This window comes from Dasypus novemcinctus, chromosome 24, assembly GCF_030445035.2.
Source record: "Dasypus novemcinctus isolate mDasNov1 chromosome 24, mDasNov1.1.hap2, whole genome shotgun sequence".
Classification (NCBI taxonomy): Eukaryota; Metazoa; Chordata; class Mammalia; order Cingulata; family Dasypodidae; genus Dasypus; species Dasypus novemcinctus.
The window spans coordinates 33,631,561-33,652,521 of record NC_080696.1 but is presented as its reverse complement, the minus strand read 5'-3'; the positions used below and the strand labels follow the sequence as shown (position 1 = coordinate 33,652,521).

General features: G+C 42.4%; 1 protein-coding gene across 3 annotated transcripts in view; it reads right to left on the bottom strand.

Annotated features, from left to right (window-relative positions):
* ASXL1 (ASXL transcriptional regulator 1) overlaps positions 1-20,961 on the bottom strand; it is a 98,503-nt gene continuing 77,542 nt past the window's right edge. For 2 of the 3 annotated variants that reach the window (XM_058286888.2, XM_058286889.2), the window contains 10 exons: positions 13,759-13,839; positions 11,087-11,207; positions 10,913-11,010; positions 10,266-10,359; positions 9,210-9,362; positions 7,769-7,932; positions 7,563-7,659; positions 6,309-6,414; positions 5,376-6,009; positions 1-4,835 (listed from right to left, as the gene is read on the bottom strand). In XM_058286888.2, coding sequence (XP_058142871.1) covers positions 1,947-4,835; positions 5,376-6,009; positions 6,309-6,414; positions 7,563-7,659; positions 7,769-7,932; positions 9,210-9,362; positions 10,266-10,359; positions 10,913-11,010; positions 11,087-11,207; positions 13,759-13,839 — 4,437 coding nt within the window. In that variant the 3' untranslated portion in view covers positions 1-1,946. The remainder of the gene's footprint in view (positions 4,836-5,375; positions 6,010-6,308; positions 6,415-7,562; positions 7,660-7,768; positions 7,933-9,209; positions 9,363-10,265; positions 10,360-10,912; positions 11,011-11,086; positions 11,208-13,758; positions 13,840-20,961) is intronic. The other variant, XM_058286890.2, reaches the window with a different exon arrangement.

The window sequence follows — 20,961 nt, the reverse complement described above, 5'->3', positions numbered from 1 at the left end:
TGCAGGTTGTACAGGTTTATTTTTCCAATACCACAAGAGACATACAAGAGCAGAGCTTCTCTGAGCAGCCCCATGGACCAGACCAGTTTCAAACTGTACCCTAGAATGGCTCCAAAGGTCACAGCAGAAGGAAGAAGAGGATCAAACAGGCTTGGGCCTCTGCTCCCTGTCTTTGGTAAACAGAATTTTGAAGTTGACATCTTAGACTTGGCCAATACTGCATTTTAAACTGTCACATCATTGCCGGCTTCTCACTCATGCTTCATATGACAAAACTACTATGTGGAAGGAAAAAAAAAAACCTTTCAGATGAAATGAGACTTGCTGAAGTCATACAAATTTTATACTTCATTCAGAAGCACTCACACATACCTAAATTAAACAAGTATGGTCAACTTTGCAAAAAGTTGAGATATAAGAAAATAAGGCAGGAAGCAGGGTAAGGAAAGACAAATACCAGGGCATCTATTTGCTAGAAATGTGTTGGGAGAGAGAGTGGCAGACAGGCATTGCTCTGTTCCTTTCCAAACCTGCTGTCAAAAGTTAAGTTGAAAGGGGCCCTATGGCCCCAGGAGGGCATGGTCTCAGGCACTGCTGGGAAGCAGCAACTGTGGAGCCACATCTGGAAGGCCTGCCTGGGGTATGCCCACAGAACTCACCCATGAATCCCAAAGCACTTAACACTGGTGGTGGTGATTTGTCACATATGGTAGTAAGCAGCCATTTAAGGTTGGGGAGAGAGAAAAGGGATATGAGGAGCAAAATGCTTTTGCTCAATAGAGTGTGAGTGACTGACCTTGGCTCTAGAAGCTGCAGTTAGGCCAAACTGGCAGATCAGTCACTCCACCCTCCCATTGGGCAGCACAGTACTCAGTGGCTCTGACAACAGGTGTAGATAAGTAAATTACACCACTTTAATGCAATGAAGCTGAAGATGTAAAATAAGGAAGAGAAGTTCATGTTCTCTGTACAATATATCCATTTACAGAATCAGCCAGTACTGTGTACAACATATAAATACATGATAAAACAGAGGTGCATAGAGCATACTTACAAGAAGCAAAAAAGTTCACTTTATACATCCAAGAATAAAGAGTTAAAAATATAAAAATAAGAAACACACACTGTTTAGAAATGTAAAATGATGTTCACATACACAGGTGCGTGGAGATACCCAGTCTTCTGGAGTCCAAAGTGACAGGGAGGTTGTCAAGTGGAGAAATTCACCCACATCAAACTTCTGGATACCTGACTTACAAGGTCTACAGATGGCATTTTAATAGAAAAAACAATGCTATTCCCTCAATTCCATTGTCCAAGCAGGTCTATTCAAGGTTCCAAGAGATCCTGTGGGCCAGTGGATCATACTGAGGCAGGAAAGTTCCAAAAACGCTTCAGCAGCAGAACCAAAGGTCAAACTGGTTCTGTCAGGTGGCAAATGACTGAACTGTGACACTGAGGTCAACAGCTGCTTAAGCCCCCTGGTGGGCAATGATGGGAGTTACTCTAACTCTGTGCTGGCTTCTTCCCCAACCATCAACTCCAGATAGTAGAAGAAAAGATGGTAGGGAGGGGGCAGTGGAAGACTGACATTTTTACTTGGTTCAGGTAGGTTAGATCCCTTAGTGGAGGACACAACCTTCTTGCTTTTGTTCCAAGTTCCCTGGGGCTCCGGGTGGCACACCAGGCTCTGACTTCTATGAAAGAACTCAAGCTGGCTGGCCTCGGGTAGCCCAATGGGTCACCCTATAAGAAAACCCTCCAGCAAGAGCAGAGGGGTTGATAAGTAACAGAGGGACTTTAGCACAATAAATTTTATGGAGAGGCAAGGATGCTCTTGCCTAGACCAACAAAATCTATGATATCAATGATATTCTGCATACAGACTTAGTATCATTATCAAAATACACACACTAAATATACATTTTTCCCATGGCCATGATTTATTATCTCACCACAAGGCACAATACACAAAGCTTTGAGGGTCCAATACAGTCATCATGACAGAATGCACCACAGCCTTGGCACATGATCATGGCTTTCAGGCTGCACGCACACTGGAGCGAGATGCTTTCCACTGTGCTGCTGTCAGTGAACATTTGCAAGGAGAGTGATGCACTGTGGCTTTCACCAAAGTTTGCTTTGTGGCTCAGCTGCACCACACTTCCAGCAATACCTTTGGGAAAGGTGGGAGAGCTGGAGGAATAATTAAAGCTGGTGGAACTTAGATGAAGTTTAGAAAGCTTCCCATAAAATGCCTGCTTGATGTTGAGCTGGGAGGGGAGGGAAGAAGGCTCCAGAGGCTGACTGAGCCCTTTCCCAGGCTCTCGGGGTAATTTCCAGAATGGCAGGTCCATGACAAAGGGCATCCCTTGCAAATGATTAATCAGCTCCAGAGCACTCTGGCCAACAGTTTTTCTGTTCTCTGCATTCATCTCAAGTGGGCCCCCCACAAAAGTCTTCTCATTCTTGATGCTGCCAATGGAGGCAGGAGGTGGCTTTGGAGCCCAGTCCTCCCTTGCAGTCTTTTCCCCACTGGACACTGAGTTTTTGCTAGGTCCCAACTTCCCACCAGGGAAAATGGGAGGGGCATCAGAGGGTAGTGGGGTCAGGCCCACAGGCCTGGGACACTGAAGGGCTGTAGCCACATTCCTAGAACCAAAGAGCTTCTTTCCTTGGCCTCCAACATTGTTCTGATCACTCCGGGACTGACCTGTTTGATCTGGACCAAAGGAGATCACATTTGGAGGTGAGAAACAAGGTGCTCTTGAGGTAGTGAGCTCTCCTGGACTTTTGCCTGGAGCAGCATTTGAATTACTGCACTGGGACACGTCACAGGTTTCCTTCTTATCTTCAAAACTAAAGGAAGAGAACTGCTCTTTGGAATCTATTTCTTCCTGATTCCCAGAGGAAGTTGTCATTTTTGTCACTGGCATTTGGGAGTCAAAGCTTGGGACTGTCTTGGAAATCTTTTGGGGCATTCCTGGAGCCTGGATGACCTCTAGCCTGGCAAGACCAGGCCTAGTTTCATGGTTTTCGTGCAAAAGAGGCTCTTTCAAAGCTCTTAAAAAACTGGGGCTGCTTTTGCCAGCTGCACGACTGTTTTCTCCAGGATCATGCAAAGATCTCATCCCCATGGAGATGCCAAGGCTCTGATCTTTTTTGAGCAGTAGTTGTGAGGATTCTGGTTTGCTGCCACTGTGGGTTGAAGGAAGAACTTTCTCTAGGGACAAGTTACCCTGCAGCAACCGCAACACCAGTGGATTAGTGGCCTCCATGGAGGACCCAGGTCTGGCCAGGCACATGGGCCTTGGCTGGTACTCGGGACTGGTCAGCAGCAGGGAGTCCGGGATCTTTTGAGGGACTGCACATACGCGAGACACCCAGCTCTGAGGAGCAACCATCCCATCTGTCCTTGTAACCAGACTCAGATCACCATTTATCTTGGAAAGTGAGTCTGATCGGTTCCAATTGTGTTTCTCATGATTGTCCACAATTGAGCATCCCTTCTTCACTGGAGCTTCATGAGCATCTGCCTCACTGCTATCCTCAGTGAGGTTGCCTTCCAAATCAGAGGCTGTGTCTGTGGATTCGCTATGAGTACTCAATGCTTCAGAGTTCCCATTGATTTTCAGCTTTTCAACTTCTACCTGTTCGCAGATGCTGCAAGTGCTGTCAATGCCTCCTTGAGATGGTACTGCCCAGAGTGGAGGAAGGTTGTCAGGAGGATCTAGATTCTTTTCAGTTGTCAAACCTCTAAGCAATGCAGGTATGAGGGAAGCAGCTTTATTCCACTCATCTCCAATCTGGGGCTCAACACATGGTACATTTTCTCTGGAGTCCAGTTCAGGTTGTTTCACTACCTCATCATTTGATGGGATGGGCATCCAAGGAACTGCACTACTGGAAATGAGAGCCTCAGTTTTCAAGTTTTCTTGTCCAGCATCTCTTTTGTTCATGGGTGCGCATGAGTTGCCAAGTCCTAATTCATCATCAAATGGTCTGTCCTGTGGGCAATCAGCCAATGAGGATTCAGGGATGGAACTGGGGGTCACATTTACAGGGTCCTTCATAGTGGGATTACTATCTAGAGCCAGGCCACTTCCTTCTTCTGACAAAATATTCTTCACTGGAGAATGAAGAGGCTCATTCTCTGGGGATTCTTGCGCTTCATCATCCCTTTCCCAGGAAGTGGTACCAGACCCACACTCAGTTCTAACATCTAGATGCAGCTTAGACTGTTCAGCTAATCTCTCAGGTACTGGGGTTTCAGGGGACAGCACAGGCATGGCCTGGCAAGGCTGGTCCCCAGTGGGAAGAATGGCAAGTTGGGAGGCATCTTCTAGCTCACTTGTGAGGATGCCTGTTAGCCTCTGTAGTGAGCAGCTTTCCTCCTTTCTAAGAGAAACCAGGTCCTCTCTCTTGGCTCTGGATGTGGCAGGTCCAGCTTGGGCATGCTCCCCACTTAAAGGATGAGGCGACAGTAGTTGTGTTCGCTGTAGATCTGACGCACGCTCTCCAGGGATGTTTGGGACTCCCCTGGGCTTGGGGTGATCACAGGCCTCACCACCATCACCACTGCTGCTGCCTCTGCCACCTCCCTCATCGGTGGTCCCGCCGCCACCTCCACCCGGGCCACCCCCCCCTCCGATGGCAGTGGTGGCCGCCTCTCGCTGGGCTCGGGCCTGCAGAGCACGGGCTTTAATGTCTGCAAGGGTCCTGGCACCAGTCCGACCCCGGCTGGAGGAGTCCGTGATGGGGACAATCCGGGGGCATATTTGGTAAGCGGGCTGACCTTTAACCACCCAGGGTGGTTTGATACGTGAAAGTTGAATCTGCAAAAAAGGAATCAGAAAACAGTTTTAAATGACTAGGTGATTTGCCTAGATTAGGAACAATAAAGCAAAATTGGGATTCAAGTAGGTTATGGGTAGGTGGGTCATGGCCTAGAAATTCAATTTTCCTTAAAAAATAAAATAACGATGATAAAAAGCTGTCTGAGACACCACACCATTCTGAGAAGATTCTGCTAAAGGGCTCCTGTATTCCACACTTCTAAATTTAATTTATGGTAAGACCTTGTGAGTCACTATAGCAAAGAATCTAGCATTACCTAATAAATAATTTCAAAATCCCAAAGCATTCTGACCTCTAGAGATAGCTTTAACAGAGTGAACAAAAATGAGGAAGAATCTCATTCTCCCCTAAACTTTAAGTTGGTCTCAGGGAAAGTTCTCTCTTTTAGAAAGCTCTAGGCTCCCATACAATTAACATAAGAGTCCTAGGGCCTCCGTCTCTGCAAAGGGGCTCTACAAATCTCATGCCTTCAAAGGAACCTTGGGTCCAGGGCAGGCAGGAATCAAATAGCCTCTTACCCGGATGGGCGGTACTTTGGGCTCCTCTTTAGTGGGCTGTGGCTTTTCGGTGTGAACACTTTCAATTGTGTTACGAAAGGACTGACGATCTTCCAGCCGGGGTTTCTTTTCGGGAAAGGATGTAGAGGCTGCCTGCTCAAAGGATTTCCTCTTCTGATCCTTGGGCTCCTGATCCACAGTCTCCTGAGGCAAGCTGGGAATTCTGTCTGGAGATGCAGAGGCACATGCCAAGTCGTCTGGCTGGGTCCGGATTCGGGAAGTCACAGTTTCCACCGGGAATTCGGGACCCTCTGGATCAGGTGCTATGGAGGAGACACCTGGCAGGTGGGGACTGCTTACCCCCGCTGAGTCGGCCTTAGCCTCCCCATCTTTGTAGAGAGGGATGTCCGGTGCCACAGATTTCGTGTCCTTAGCAACCCCTGCTTGTTCTGGCTCCTGTTTTTTGTACAGATTCCTTCTGGTTCTGGTACGGAGATCTGGCCGAGAGCGTTTCTTGAAATGCCCATCCCGCTGCCGGGCAGCTGGACCACGCTGTGGCCGTGTTGATTCTCCTGGGACACACAAGCCACTCTTGATTTCAGCTTCCTCCTGACCTGTGTTCTGCTGCAATGACTCTTCTTTGGTCAAACCCAATCTGCAAACCAAACTCACTCCATCAGTTACAGGCCAGAGAGGTCAATGTCTACTTTATTTCTATTAATAATACACATTCAGATATGTAAATATCTCAGAACAAAGTAAATGCAAACTAAACCTGCACACGCACAACACTTGCCAGCAAACACTTGTTAGCTTCGCTATACGAATGGCATTAACCTAAATGACGAGAGTCACTGATATCTCCAAACTATTGTCCAACACACAAGTATGCACTACTCTGAGACCATATTCCCCCAAAGCCCAGACCAGAATTCACAGTACCAAGCGCCTTACTTCTGTCCATAGTAGTCTTCAAAGAACTTTTCTTTCCATTGTTCCACCTTCTTTTCCTTCTCCATTTCCTGTCTTATTCTGACTTGCATCTCATGGGTGAATTCACCTACAGAGAAATAAAACTTTTCTAGTAAGTATACTCAGGATATTAATGTCTACCTTATGGATTCTACCACCTCAGGAGTTTCAAAGTCCATGTGACTGGAGATTTTTTCTATTCTTACTATCTTCTTCACACCAGTCCCACACTCACTTCTGTGTCCTCCAGGGGACATCTCATATTCTGCTCTTGCTCAGGACAGAGTTAACATTCTGCTATAAGGAAAATTTATTCTTTCCAGAGTAATTCAGCCATTCAACAACAAGCAACACATTTATTAAAACAAGCAAACTTTCTTACTACCTGAGTAGAAAAGAATTCAGGCCTGACAACTTATCCTTAGAAAGGCAACCTGCTTACAAGGCTGGACCTTGACTGGCATCTGGGAGCTTGGTAATTTAGGTAGGGCTCCTACCTCTCTAACTAATAAGAGTGGCTCACTGTGCCAAAACTATTTATGCAAACAATATGGTTTATGCTGAATAAGTGTTCACCTGTTTTCCTTCTGAGTGTCTGGAATTTGAGTACATGTCAGGCAGAGGCTGGCTATGTGATCAGCCTCCAATAAAAACTCCAGGTGTATATGCAAAATGTTAAAAAACAAACAAACAAACAAACAAAAAACACCACCACACAACTCTGGGCACTGAGTCTCTAAAGAGCTTCCCTGATAGACAATATTTCACAGATCCCGTTACAATGTGACTCCACTGGAAGTTTGTTCCTGGTTTCCCCAGACTTCAGAAACCCCATGTAGCTTGCCAGCCAAATTAAAAAGAAACAATCACACCAAGTGACAATGCCTAAAAGGACAGCACAGTGGGATACAATGTGTAGGTCAACACCGGGGTGTGCTTTCTTCCCCCATCCAGACAATGCCACCATTATTGGAAAAGATAGGAGTTGATAGTTTTAATGATGAAGAGGAGATGCTATAGTGAAAGGACTGTACAAACACATAGTGCCCACATGTAAATGAACAGTCATTAAACAAAGAGCTTCTTTGGAGCTGTGTGGCACATTAACACCCACCAAATTTATCAGTATTGTGAGCAAGGGCTGCCTTCTACTAAGTATCTCGAGATTAAAAAAAAAGATATTGGTAAAAAAATGTGCAGGCATATCTCCATTTGGAGATGATGACGTCCACCTACCATCAGCCAGGCGTTCCCGCCAGCTCTGAGCTGCATGAGTGAAAAACTCATTACTCAATGCACTGCTACTGAGACGAAACAGGCCATCTGTCCCCACCTAGAAGGATCAAGGCAAAAATAAAAGAAAATAATACAAAAAGAAACTTAGAAAGCAGATAGAAGAAATGCACCCAGAAAGAGACAAAGACGAGGCCTCCTGCCCGCACCTGTCTGTCTACTTCAGGCAGGAGGAAGAGGAGCTGTTGCTGGAAGTGTGACGGCAGGGCATGGAAGGTCCGAGAGTTTATTAGGGCACGGAGGTTGGTGTTAACAAGAATGGACCCAGGCGTCTCAAAATCTATTTCTTCCCCTCTGTTTCGCTTCATCTGACCTGTGATTTTTGAACAATAAGAAGGTATAAATTTTCAGTTTCTTAAACCAAAAAATGCAAATGCTGAGAGAAAAACATTGGTAGAAGCACCAGCTACCCAGAACTTATTTGTACACAATCTACTCAATCTCCCAGTTCACCCGACCTGTATTTTACAATCATTCTTTGCAAGCTAATGTCATTATTCTCAAACTTGAGTTTGTATTCTCTCAGACAAAGCTCTGTATCATGCTCTGTAACAGCCTGAAGAGATACTCTTCCCAGACAAAACCAGGCTGGAGACATGTTCTGAGCTTCCCTCCAAAGCTGGAGAAAAGGCTCCACAAACCCCAACTGGAAAAATGATGGAGGTTGTCTAAAAGCAAACATTTTCGTGTACTACACGAATTTCGTGTACTACAGCAAAATCTACAGAAGACTTCTGTGAAGGGGATTACCTACATGCAGAAATGTTCTAAGGATTGTTCAGAGACAACTGAAGTGAAATGCCAACAGCTTTCACAGAAGCTTAAGCAAATGTTACTTTAACTTAAAAGAATTACTAAAAACAGGGACCTGTGAGACCTTAAAGCATTGCTGGTAAGTTAGAAAAGCAGCAAGACAGCAAACCTAGTTCCAATTTGGGCAACGGTTTATTCTAAATTTCAGAAGCCAGGGCTAGTCTCTTAATGGTTTAATGCAGCCCATCTACAAAAGGACCAGCATATGGGCTGTAAGAAATAAATCCTGAAATAGCAAACAGTATACATGTGTTGCAAGTAGCCTTACTTGGGGGAGGGAGCAAGGCATATTGAAGCACCAATGAATTTGTCTGCATCCCCAAAATTCAACATATGCTTCCACTCAATATAATGACTAGTTTGAAAAAAAGGAGAGTCTGACAGACTGTGGATGCTGACTACAAAAACGGCAGGATGCTACCAAAAAAGAAAATGGATACTGGAATTCTTCACTGAGAAGCTCAAAAGCAATTTTCATTCACTCAAACACTTTCTAAGCAGTACCAAGTCAGGCACCAGGCTAGACCCTTACAGGGAATTACAAGAGCAATGTGGCACCATCTCTGCCCACAAAGCATTCTCTCACAGTCTAGCAGAGAAGATCTATTCATAAAATAACAAAAATACAAGGTAAAAAACAAACATAAAATAGAGGGCCATTCAAGAAGTAAAAATAAAATGGTAAAGGAACTGGAGTAGATCAAGACAGCACCTTTTTGCAAGGCCTGCAGGGGTCTCCCCTCTTGCAGGCAGAAAAATGAGTGTTAAGCCACTCACCTGTGGCTGGCTTCCGGAAGCCTCTCAGGAGCGGGGTAGGGTCCCGGGTGACCTCAGCCTGGCCACGAATTGCAGTGCTGCCCAGGGCCAGAGAGCCACTGCTGCTGCTAGACGGGCTGCCACTTTCGCCATCAGCTTGGCGGCCTGAGAACCCTGAAGGTAAAGCATTCCACTTGTCAAAAGTATCACATGCCATGCCCATGGCTCTCAGACAAGCGTACTTCTCCCAGCTCTTCCTGAGATGCTGCCGTCAATACTGGGGTGATTCTATATCTCAGCCTCAGGCTATCAGAAATCACTTCATTGTCTGACTTTTTTTTTAAAGATTTTTAAAAAAATTTATTTCTCTCCCCTTCCCCCCCAACCCCCCCCATTGGTCCACTCTGTGTGTCCATTCGCTGTGTGTTCTTCTGCATCTGCTTGTATTCTTGTCAGCAGCACTAGGGAATTTGTGTCTCTTCTTGTTGCGTCATCTTGCTGCATCAGGTCTCCGTGTGTGTGGTGCCATTCCTGGACAGGCTGCACTTTTTTCGCACTGGGCAGCTCTCCTTGAGGGGCGTACTCCTCGCACATGGGGCTCCCCAACGTGGGGGACACCCCTGCGTGGCATGGCACTCCTTGTGCACATCAGCACTGCATGTGGGCCAGCTCATCACACGGGACAGGAGGCCCTGGATTTGAACCTTGGATCTCCCATGTGGTAGATGGACACCCTATCCGTTGCCCAAATCCTCTTCCCCATTGTCTGACTTTAAAATATCACCTTAAGAATATCAAGTCGTCATCTTGTGTTTGTACATCACTATACATTTTACAAAACACTTGTACACTCCTTCATCAGATTCTCACAACCACTTGTGAGGCAAAGAGGAGGGCACACAGCAGAGTCCAGCACTAGAAACTAAGTCGGGTCTCACCACCACACAGGGTACTACTACCTTCTAGAGAAGATGGGAGTTCATGACCAAATGGCCTGACTGGTATCACACTACCTTTGTCAGAAATTGCTGATAGGAAGCTGAGGAAGAAGCAATACCATCATGAATTTACACATACCTGATGCAGATTCCACGTGGGCCCCGTTTACCTTCAAAGGAGTCAAGACCACTCGAGGCAGCATCACCCCAGTCTTTTTCTTTTGCTTGTTTGCCTAAATTCCAAGGGGGAATAAAGAAGAACCTGAGTCATTCTCAGGCTCACAACAGCGCTCCCTCTTGTAAAAACAGTCTCTATTCAACCAGATCAGCCAGGTAACACTGGTGGCAGCACTGACAAACGTTACTGAATGATGTGCTGGCCACCATGCCCAGCATTTCATATGCAACTCCTCTTCTTCACATCCTCACCCCACACACACTAGTGACTGGCAGGGCCATAATTCAAACTAAGGTGTGACTCCAAAGCTCATGATCTCACCACTCTGCACCATGCTATAATTCTCCCTAGATGTTCACATGTAATAAACACATTTATTACGAGAACAGACAAAATTATCTAGCTGTGTAAAGAGAAAAAAAACAGACACTTTTCTCTCACATGCACTGTCCACTTCTCCTATGGCCCTCCTTTAAATGGCACTAACGGTGGAGACCAAACTTATGTTTTCCATTCTCCAAACACATTCGTGGTTAACTGCAATAGGACGAATCCTGTTTTGCGCCTGCCCTCGTTCTTCTGGCCTAATCACCAATTTTCCTCCCTACCTGCGAGGAGGCTCTACAGCTGTCCCTGGGATTAGAAAGAGGCCGACTCTGAGATTCTGTAGAACAGGATGCATTTGAAGATGTTTCATCAAGAGATACTGGAAGAGAGGAAAGCAAAGGTTAGTCCCTAGGACCTGCTTGTGGCTCTTCACCCATCTTCTTAAGGATACTCACCATCATTTTCACCACTCACAGTGCTGGCTTCATTAGACCCACAACTCTCCACATCGGCCGAGTCCTCTGGCTCTTCTCCTTCTACTACAGCTGGATTGCGAGCCCACTGCAGGGCATCCTTCTGTGACGGTAAAGGCACAACACAGATGAGCAAAACCCTACAAATCCTACAAACACATTGTCATTCTTAAATTTGTATGCGTCTGGAGAATGGTTTAGAGTCTTAAGATATTTCTATCCCTTTCAAGCTGACCTCTTTCTCAACAAGTTCTTTTCATACTTATATCAGTAAGTAAGCTAGATATAATTCTGTATTCAATCATTCATTAAACATTTACAGTGTACCTTCGATAAGCTATACCAGGCTAAAGGGGGATGGGGGTAATGAAGGGGAATCAGGGCTCTGCCCTCAAGGAGCTTGACTGAGTAGGAGAGAAAATCAAACTGATAACAATACAAAATACAGCGACAGAGGTATACACAAAGAGCGGCAGCCGCTCAGAAGAGGGAGCACCTAACACAGAAGTGGGGGAAAGAGGGCATGAGTATAGAAAGTGAATAAGGATCAGGGAATAAGGCTTTCAAGGGGATGTGTTGCTTAAGCAATATTTTAAAAGAAGTTAGCTATTAGGCAGGTGTGCTGGTGGTAGGGAAAGAGGAGGTGATTCTAGATAGGACAAGCTAAAGTGAAAGAACACTCCAAATTCGAAGAAACTGCAGATCCCAGACAGGGTTGTAGAGAACTGCTAAGTGAGGAGGCTAGACAGATACCAAGAGGGCAAAAGATAAAACACCACACTAAAGGATTAAGATTTTTGTCCTTTTGGAGTCTCTACAAGATATTAACCATGGGACTCATCTGCATTTTAGGAATTGCATTCTGGCAACCATGGGGAAATTGGAGGCAGAGAGAAGTGCTAGACTATCTCAGAGTACTGCAAAAAATGTTGAAGATCTAAAAATAAAGCAGGTGCAATAAGGCTAGAGTATAGAGAAGTCCACCCCAAATTTCTTCCTAATAAAAGCTTTTTCCAACAGGCCCAGTCGTATTATCTCAGAATTAAACACACTTAAGGAGCCTGTCTCACATCTTGCAATGAGGAAAGAATATGAATGAATATTGGGGATTGGCAGGAAAGAGGGGCAGGACAAGTTGGGGGGAAGGATCATCTTCTTGAATAAAAGTGTGTGAAGAGTACATAAAAATCATTAGTCCACATTTTTTAAAAATATCATGAATTTTTAAGAGGACCCCACAAAAATTTTGCTCATCAATTTCATGGTTCCCTTGATCCACTACATTAAGTTTTCATCAATTTATTTTCATTAATTTAAGCCAAATTCATGCTGACTTAAGTTAATAAAAAGGAAAGAGGTTTTTAGATCCTTCTCTCTTTTTCCCTCCTGGCCTTAAATGCTCCTCAGAATCAAAAGCAAAGGTATTTTTAGTATTAATTTTGTAATTATGCTTATTTGACTTGCCATATTCTTGGAGTGATGAAACAAATTTAATCTCTGAATCTCAGGGGCAAACTAAGAAAATTCTCATTAACAAACAGAGGTGGTCTATTTCATTGGCAAAACTGATTCAAACACTCCAGTTTTAGTAAGAGTATAGAAAAGTCATGTATACATTGTGAGAGTGAAAATGGTATCAAAAGGTTCATACTTCCCATGGGAGAGTGAACTGTTAGCAAAAATCTAAAAAATGAATATATACAGCTGTAACCCAGCATTTCTATTTCTAAAACTTATATAGGACATGAAAAGTACTTACCCTTACAAAGGAAAAATATGACCAATTGAACTACATTAAAATTAAAACTATCTGTTCACCAAAAGATCCCATTATTGGGAGTGAAAAGAACAAAAGATACCTACAGAGTTGAAGAAGATATCTGCAACTCATTTATCCAATAAAGAGCTCGTGTGATGCCCACATAAATCAGTAAGAGAAAGGCAACCCAGAAGAAAAGACAAAAGATGTGAATTAGGCACTGCACAAAAGAGGATCTCCAAACAGTCAGCAAACATATAAAAGGTATTTAACCTCACTAACAATAAGGAAAATACAAAACAGGCAAATTAAAACTGTAATGAGATACTATACATCCACCAGAATGGCTAAAATAAAGTTTGACAACAGCAATGTTAATGAGGATGTAAAACAGGTAGGTACACTGCAAAGTGATCCAACCATTTGAGAATACAGTTTGGCATTACCAAGTACAGTTGAAGGTACAAACATTCTGTGACCCAGCAATTTCATTCCTAGATTTGGATTCTCTAGAGAAATACATGCACATATTCATCAGGAGGCATATCAAGAATGTTCACAGCAGTTTCATTTACAAGAGCTTGGAGTATAAGCAACCTCAACGTCCATCAACAGTAGAATCAATAAATAATAGTGTATTCAATGAATGGACTACTATATAGCAATTTTTAAAAATGAATGAACTACAGCTACTCACAACAATATGGATGAATCTTAAAAACAAAATTCTGAATGAAAGAAGTCACACACAAAAAGAATGTATACTGTAATGATTTCATTTATAAAAAGTTCAAAAACCGTCAAAGTTAAACTACAGTGTTAGGGATGCAAACACAAGTGGAAAATGATAAAGAAAAGCAAAAAATAACTTTCATAAAGTCAGGAGAGTAATTACCTTTAGGGGGAGCAAAGGGGTTGTGATTGGGAAAGGGTACGCAGGGGGCTCCTGGTTGCTGGCCATGCTCGATGTCTTGACCTGGGTGGCAGTTACAAGGGTGTTCACTTTAAAATAATTCATTAAGCTGTACATTGGTGTTCTATGCATTTTACTGTGGTTTTTTTCTAAATGAAAAAAGTTTTTAAAAAATTACAGTATTTCCATCAAGAAACACTACCATAGCCATTAAATAAAGGTGTAGAATACTGAATGACAAAAAATGCTTATGAAACCAAAAGTAAATTAAGCAGCTAAAATTCATATATTATCATTCCACCATCTGTTTAAAAAATGAAAATTGTGTGACTATGTTTCTATAGAAAAAAGATGAGAGAAATATTCTCTCAAATGCTAGTTATGACCATCTCTAAGGAATTATGAGTGCTTTTTCTTTGATTTCTGGTATTTTCTACAATTAATATGTATTGCTTTTTGCGGTCATGAAATAAAATTTGAAAAGAAAAGTAGCGGTACTAAATTAATTACTTTACCAACAGCTAAGTTAAAATTTCCTTCTTCTAGGCCCTAGAGTCTAGGGGAAACCTAGTACCAATTACAAATCTCACTGACAAAACATTAAGTGGAAATACTACCCACTTGTTTGCAATTCAAACAACTAGAGAAGTTTTTTAAGTCCTACATTTTCAGTAAGAAAGAAATTTAGGAAAATGAAAGCAAGATTTATAATTCTAATTCTGCACTTTTTAACTTTGTAAACTTTCAACACATTAACTGCAAGACAAAAATGAAATGGGCTCCTAAAAACTACAGGTGCCAGAGAGTATGCTCTAAGGACTCAAAAAACATTTTAATTACTTTGCAAGGATATTTTCCATCTCCATATTTTCCTTCAAGAAGCTTTTAAAAGATAGGTAATGGGTGATCTTTACTAAATCCTGTAAGTTAAATAAGCTATAAAGATATTACTGAGCTATTTGGGGATATCCGAATGTGAACTGCATATTAGATGGTAGCATTGCATCAATGTAAATTTCCAGACTGCGATAACCGTATTGTGATTATGTAGGAGGTACGCCCTTGGATCTAAGGAACCAGGGAACAGAAGTGGAAAGGATATTTACTTTTTGATCATTGTCCCTTTTATCTTTTCCCCTATTCTTTAAAGGATGAAATGTACAGCTCTTAAATGTAAAATCTGTTGAGTTTTGATAAACCCATATATCTTATCAAGCGATAAAATATTCCCATTACCCCAAAAAGTTCCCTTGTGCCCCGTCCTAGTCAACCCCCACAGCGACACTGCCCTTTCCACCCCACTGAGGCAATCAATGTCCTGATTTTTAGCACGATAAACAAATTTTATCTGTTCTTGATCTTCATGTAAATGAAATCATACAGTATGCACTCTCTTTTATGCCTGGCTTCTTTGGTTCAACCTAATGTTTATGACATTCCCTGATTCTGTTACATGCATTGGTAGTTCATTATTTGTTATTACAAAATAATATTCATAAACAAGCATTTGTTCATCTATTCTTCTGTAAATGGACATATGGGTTATTTATTTCCAGATTTCACCTATTATAAACAAGGCTTCTATGAACATTCTTATTCTTTTTTTCCATCCCCCTGAGATGGTTCCCTTGTCTGTTTGCTTGTTGTTTTTGCTCACTGTCTGCTCAACTGTTTTGTTTTTTCTTTAGGAGGTACCAGGAACAAACCCAGGACCTCCTATGTGGGAGATGGGCACTCAACTGCTTGAGCCATATGCACTCACTGCTCATTTGTTTATGCTTGTTGTTTTTGCTTGTTGCTGCTTGTTGTTTGTCTTCTTTAGGAGGCACTGGGAACCAAACCCAGGACCTCCCATGTGGGAAGTGTGCATTCAAATGGTTGAGCCATATCCACAGCCCCATTCTTACTCTTATACATGACTTTTTGTGAACAAGTTTTCATTTCTCTTGGGTAAATATCTTGGAGTGGACTTGCTGGGTCATAGGACAAATGGATGTTTAACTATTAAAAAATTCCAAACAGATTTCCAAAGATTTATACCTTCACCAGCACTGTATGAAAGTTCCGTTTACTCCCCATCTTATCAACATTTAATTGTCAGTCTTATTTTAGCCATTCCAGTGGAAATGTAATGCTACTTCATTGGTTTTAATTTTCATTTTTCTGAAGACTAAAGATGATGAACACACTTTTTTATATGCTTATTGGCTGTATTGGGTTGAATAGTATCCCTTGCAAAATTCATGTCTACCAAGAATCTCAGAATATACCCTTACTTGGAAATAGTGCCTTTGCAGCTGTTAAGAAAAATTCATTCTGGATCAGGGCAAGTACTAAAGCTAATGTCTAGTGTCCTTTATAAGAAGGACATGTGAAGACAACACAGGGAAGGTAGCCATGTAACAACAAATAGAGGGAAACGGACTTTGGCCCAGTGGTTAGGGCGTCCGTCTACCACATGGGAGGTCCGCGGTTCAAGCCCCGGGCCTTCTTGACCCGTGTGGAGCTGGCCCATGCGCAGTGCTGATGCGCGAAAGGAGTGCCCTGCTACACAGGGGTGCCCCCCGAGTAGGGGAGCCCCACGCGCAAGGAGTGCACCCGTAAGGAGAGCCGCCCAGCGTGAAGGAGGGAGCAGCCTGCCCAGGAATGGCGCCGCCCACACTTCCCGTGCCGCTGACGACAACAGAAGCGGACAAAGAAACAAGACGCAGCAAAAAGACACAGAAAACAGACAACCGGGGGAGGGGAGGGGAATTAAATAAATAAAAATAAATCTTTAAAAAAAAACAAAACAAAACAAAAAAAAACAACAACAAATAGAGAACACAGTGACGGCTACAAGCCAAGGAATGCCAAGGATTGCTGGGAGCCACCAGAAGATAGGAAGAGGAAAGAGAGAATTCTTTGCTAGAGCCTTCAGAGGGAGCACAGCCCTGCCAACACCTTGATTTCAGACTTCTAGACCCTGACAATAAATTTCTGTAAGCTACTTGGTTTGTGTTACTTTGTTACAGCAGCTCTAGAAAACTAATACAAAGGCCATATCTCCCTTTGTAGAGTATCTGTTCAAGCTTTTTGATCATCTGAAAATTGAGTTGTCTTTACTACAGTTGTAAGAATTTCTTACATATTTGGATCCTTAAAAAATATTTGTTACATGAACACTAAAAAAGAATTAAAACTAATAAAGCAAATTCCGTGTATGCCTGAAACACTTGAACACTGAATTTGAAATCCATTTGCAAACAATTTCAATATTAGAGCTGTCAAAGAAAGGAAAGAACACACTCTTGAAGTATAAAGAGAAGAAATTATCTGAGTATTCATTATGAAAAGACTTTCCTTCAACCAGAAATAAAGCAAAACCTTATCTGTGATTTGCTACCACCCACTTGTGAAAAGAAAGTTTCTAGCTGATGGTGACCACAGGTCTACAGTCCTTCAACTGAAATCCTTGGATCTCAATGAGTTTTGGAATTTAGAATTTACTAAAATTTTGGATGTAATACAGTGCATATATATTTATTAACAGACAGCACCCCATAATCAAACACATTGATCTATTTTAAATGAAGTATATGCTTATTTCAAGTGAAATAAGTTAAAAATAGTCTTGTCCACCTAGCTCAAATTTTGGCACCAAATGAGTTTAGACAGGTGAGGTTTTATAGCTAAATGAGTTAAGGAAAAACTAACTTTTTCAAGTATTTCAAAATATTTTGGATTTCAGAATTGTTAAGGAACTATATGGGGAAGTTGATGTGGCTCAACTGATAGAGCATCCACCTACAATATAGGAGGTCCAGGGTTTAAAACCTAGGGCCTCCTGGCCCATGTGGTGAGCTGGCCCACGCACAGTGCTGTCACGCACAAAGGTGTGCTGTGCCACACAGGTATGCCCCCCCTGTAGGGGTGCCCAACTGGCAGTAGTGCACCCCGCAAGGAGAGCTGCCCTGTGTGAAAAAAGCACAGCCCGCCCAGGAGAGGTCAGGAGCTGATGCAGCAAGATGACGCAACAAAAAGAGACATAGACTACTGGTGCTGCCTGACAAGAAAGGAAGCAGACACGGAAGCACACACAGTGAATGAACACAGACAGCAGACAACGGGGGGGGGGGGCTTAAATAAAAAATAAATCTAAAAAAAAAAAAAAAGAAGAAACTATGGAGCCCATCTGAGAAGCTCATTTTTAAAAACTCGTGGATAATTAAAAAAAAAAAAAACCTCATGGAGGAAAGGCACATAGACATTTCAAGAATAAAATCTGATATCATCAAAAGAAAGCACATGTTTCTCAAGAAAATATTTGAAGTAATTTGGAAGTTTAATGCAAATTCTATTTTCCTTATCATAGTCCCACAGAAAGCCTCCATATCATCTTCAATTTATCCAAGCACACCATATAATGAAAAGGTAGGGAAGTAATGACCTAAAGAAATTCTCATGCATTTGCACATGGAGAAAACAGTAAAATGATGTTTGTTGCTGCAATGTTTGTAACAGTCAAGAACTGGAAGCAACCTAAATGTCCAAAACAGGGGAAGAGATAAATAAAATGAGGTATATTGATATGATACACTATTAAACAATAGTTAAAAGGAATAAACAGACCACATATTGTTCATGGACACATATAAACAGCAAGAATATAGATTACATTAATGACAGTGGTTGCTACTGGGAAGGAACAAGGGCCACAGGACAGGGTGCTAGGAGGGGCTATGAGGGGATGGGGTTTAGGGTAGAAGTCAAGGGTACTTCTCACTTTCTCTCCATAAAGAACTGAACCTCCATTTAATTAAACATGGCAAAAGGAACATGTTTCTTTGCTCCCTCCTGAAGCTTCATTAAAATGCTTTAAGAGAATAATAAAGGTTTAAATGCACAAAGACAAAGAGAAAGAGGAAGGAAAAGGCAGCAGATGTCAAAAGAATTCTGGAAAATGGATAGTAAGACGACAAGTAGTAACTGACTCAGCAGTAGAAACAAAACTCAAGTCTAAGGCTTTAGAGGGGAAACAAACAAACAAAAAAATTCAAGCTAGTTAGTACTGCAAAACCCCAGAGGAGGTCAGGATAAGGAAAAAACAGAAACTATAGTAGACAGAGGTGAGGAAAGTGGCTGAAAGTAAGAAAACTCACTGAAAGCTAGACAAGAAGTTAGACCCCTCAGATCCCACCCTGTCTCCACACAGTCAGGCAAATCCCTTTTTCAACTCCAGGGACAAAATAGATTTATATTCTCATTAAACTGAATCAGAGAATTCTAGAATAAAAGATAAAAGGCACAGCTCAAGGAGGGGGCATCAGGGGTGGGGTTACAAGGTGCCACAAGACCACATACAAAATGTTGATACTATCAGCTCCCTTTTCCAATTTGATTTCCAAAACTCCCCAAACAGTGGTATTCCAACTATCACAGCCCCATCCTACTCTCTGCTAGCTGGTAGGAGATGAGAGGATTTCTCCTCCTGGAGAAAGTGACTAGCCCAAGAGAAAACACTTTCTAATAAAGATAATTGGGGGATCCTACTGGGTCTCTACTCTATCATAGCCAAGAAACAGTGTCCACAAGCACAGAATCCATCAGTTCTCTCACCATGAATGACCTACCAAGGAATACCAGCACAAATACTAATATGAACAACAAAACAAACAAAAGTAAGAATTGAAGGAAAACAGATGTGAATAAAAATTCAGAGTAGATGACCTCAAAGAGAGAGCCCCAAAACAAGTAAGGGATGGTATTTAAAACATAAAATAATGGAACATCAGAGAAAATGAGCAAGCTGCTGTAAATTAAAAATAAAAATTTCCACAAATAAATTATTCCCCAGACTTGACTCAAAAAGAAAAACTGGCTTCATCAAGGAAGTTCCACATCCTTTAACAAATGGAAGTTTTAGAAAGAGAAAATTTTTTAAAAGCAGAATGAAATAAGAAATTTTCCCAAAATGAAAAGGCAAGACTTTCCAGGTTATTAGGACAATATGCCCAGAACAATGAATGAAAAAAGACCTAATCCACAGTACCATACCACAAACTTCAGAAGTTTCAGAGAAAAAAAAAAGACCCTAAAATACTCAGGCCAGGGAGAGCAAATACATACTAAAGAATCAGAATGACCATGCTTCTCAAAAGCAGTTTTGAAAAATATAATAGAGCAACTATGTTTTGGGAGTCTGAGCCAAACCAATTACAGTGTGGAAAAAAAGAATAAAGACATGCAAGGTCTCAATTTGCCTCCTATGCACTTTTTCTCAGGAAGAAGTCAAAGAACGTATTAATACTATACATAAATAAAGGAGCACAATAGCTGGAGCACAACAACAACAACAACAACAACAACAAATATTAGCATGGGATCTAGGAAAAAGAAAGACAACACAGGAGGAAGATAAAGAGAATTCCCAAAATGAAGACAAAAGGAAATCACTGAAAAACAGCAATATGCATGTCAAACAAGGTAATCAACTTGTCCTGGTTTGTCCGGAATTTTCCTGATTTTAACGCTGAAAGTCCTGTGTCCCACAGAGTCTTCTAGGAAGGTGGTGCCAGAGAAGGTAGGCAGGGCTCAACTCTCACCAAAACAGTAGAGGAAGGGCAAAAAGCTGTCTGATGGAGCTACACTGGGGATCTGCAGACCAGGACAGTGCTGCACATCATCCAGAAGAGCAAGGGACAGAGAGAAGAAGCAGCCAAAACTAAAACGTTGAGTTACTAATCCCAGCAGCCAAGAATGGCACCCACCCGCTACCCCCAAGGCAAACAGCCTGGATAAAACCTGTGGCTCACTGCAGCTGACTGGGAGGGGAACAGACATCTCCCTCCCCAAGAAGAGAGAGGGTGTGGCAGAGGACAGAGAGTGGTTTCTGTAGCAGTTTGATATTATTGAGGAATTCCAAAAAGAAATAATTGGATTATGTTTGTAATCTGATCTGTACCTGGGCATGACTGAGTTATGATTAGGGTGTTGAGATGAAAGGCAAGGCAAAGAACAGAGTTGAGGGTTTCTGATGTTGGAGTTTTGATGCTGGAGTTTGATGCTGAAGACTTAAGCTGGAGCCCCAGCAAGTAAGCTCACAGAGGAAAGAGAAGCCAGCCCCAGGAAGAAAGGAACCTTGAACCCAGAGAAAAGCAAGCGCCAGGAATGTAGGAACCCAGGAAGCCTGAACCCTCAGACATC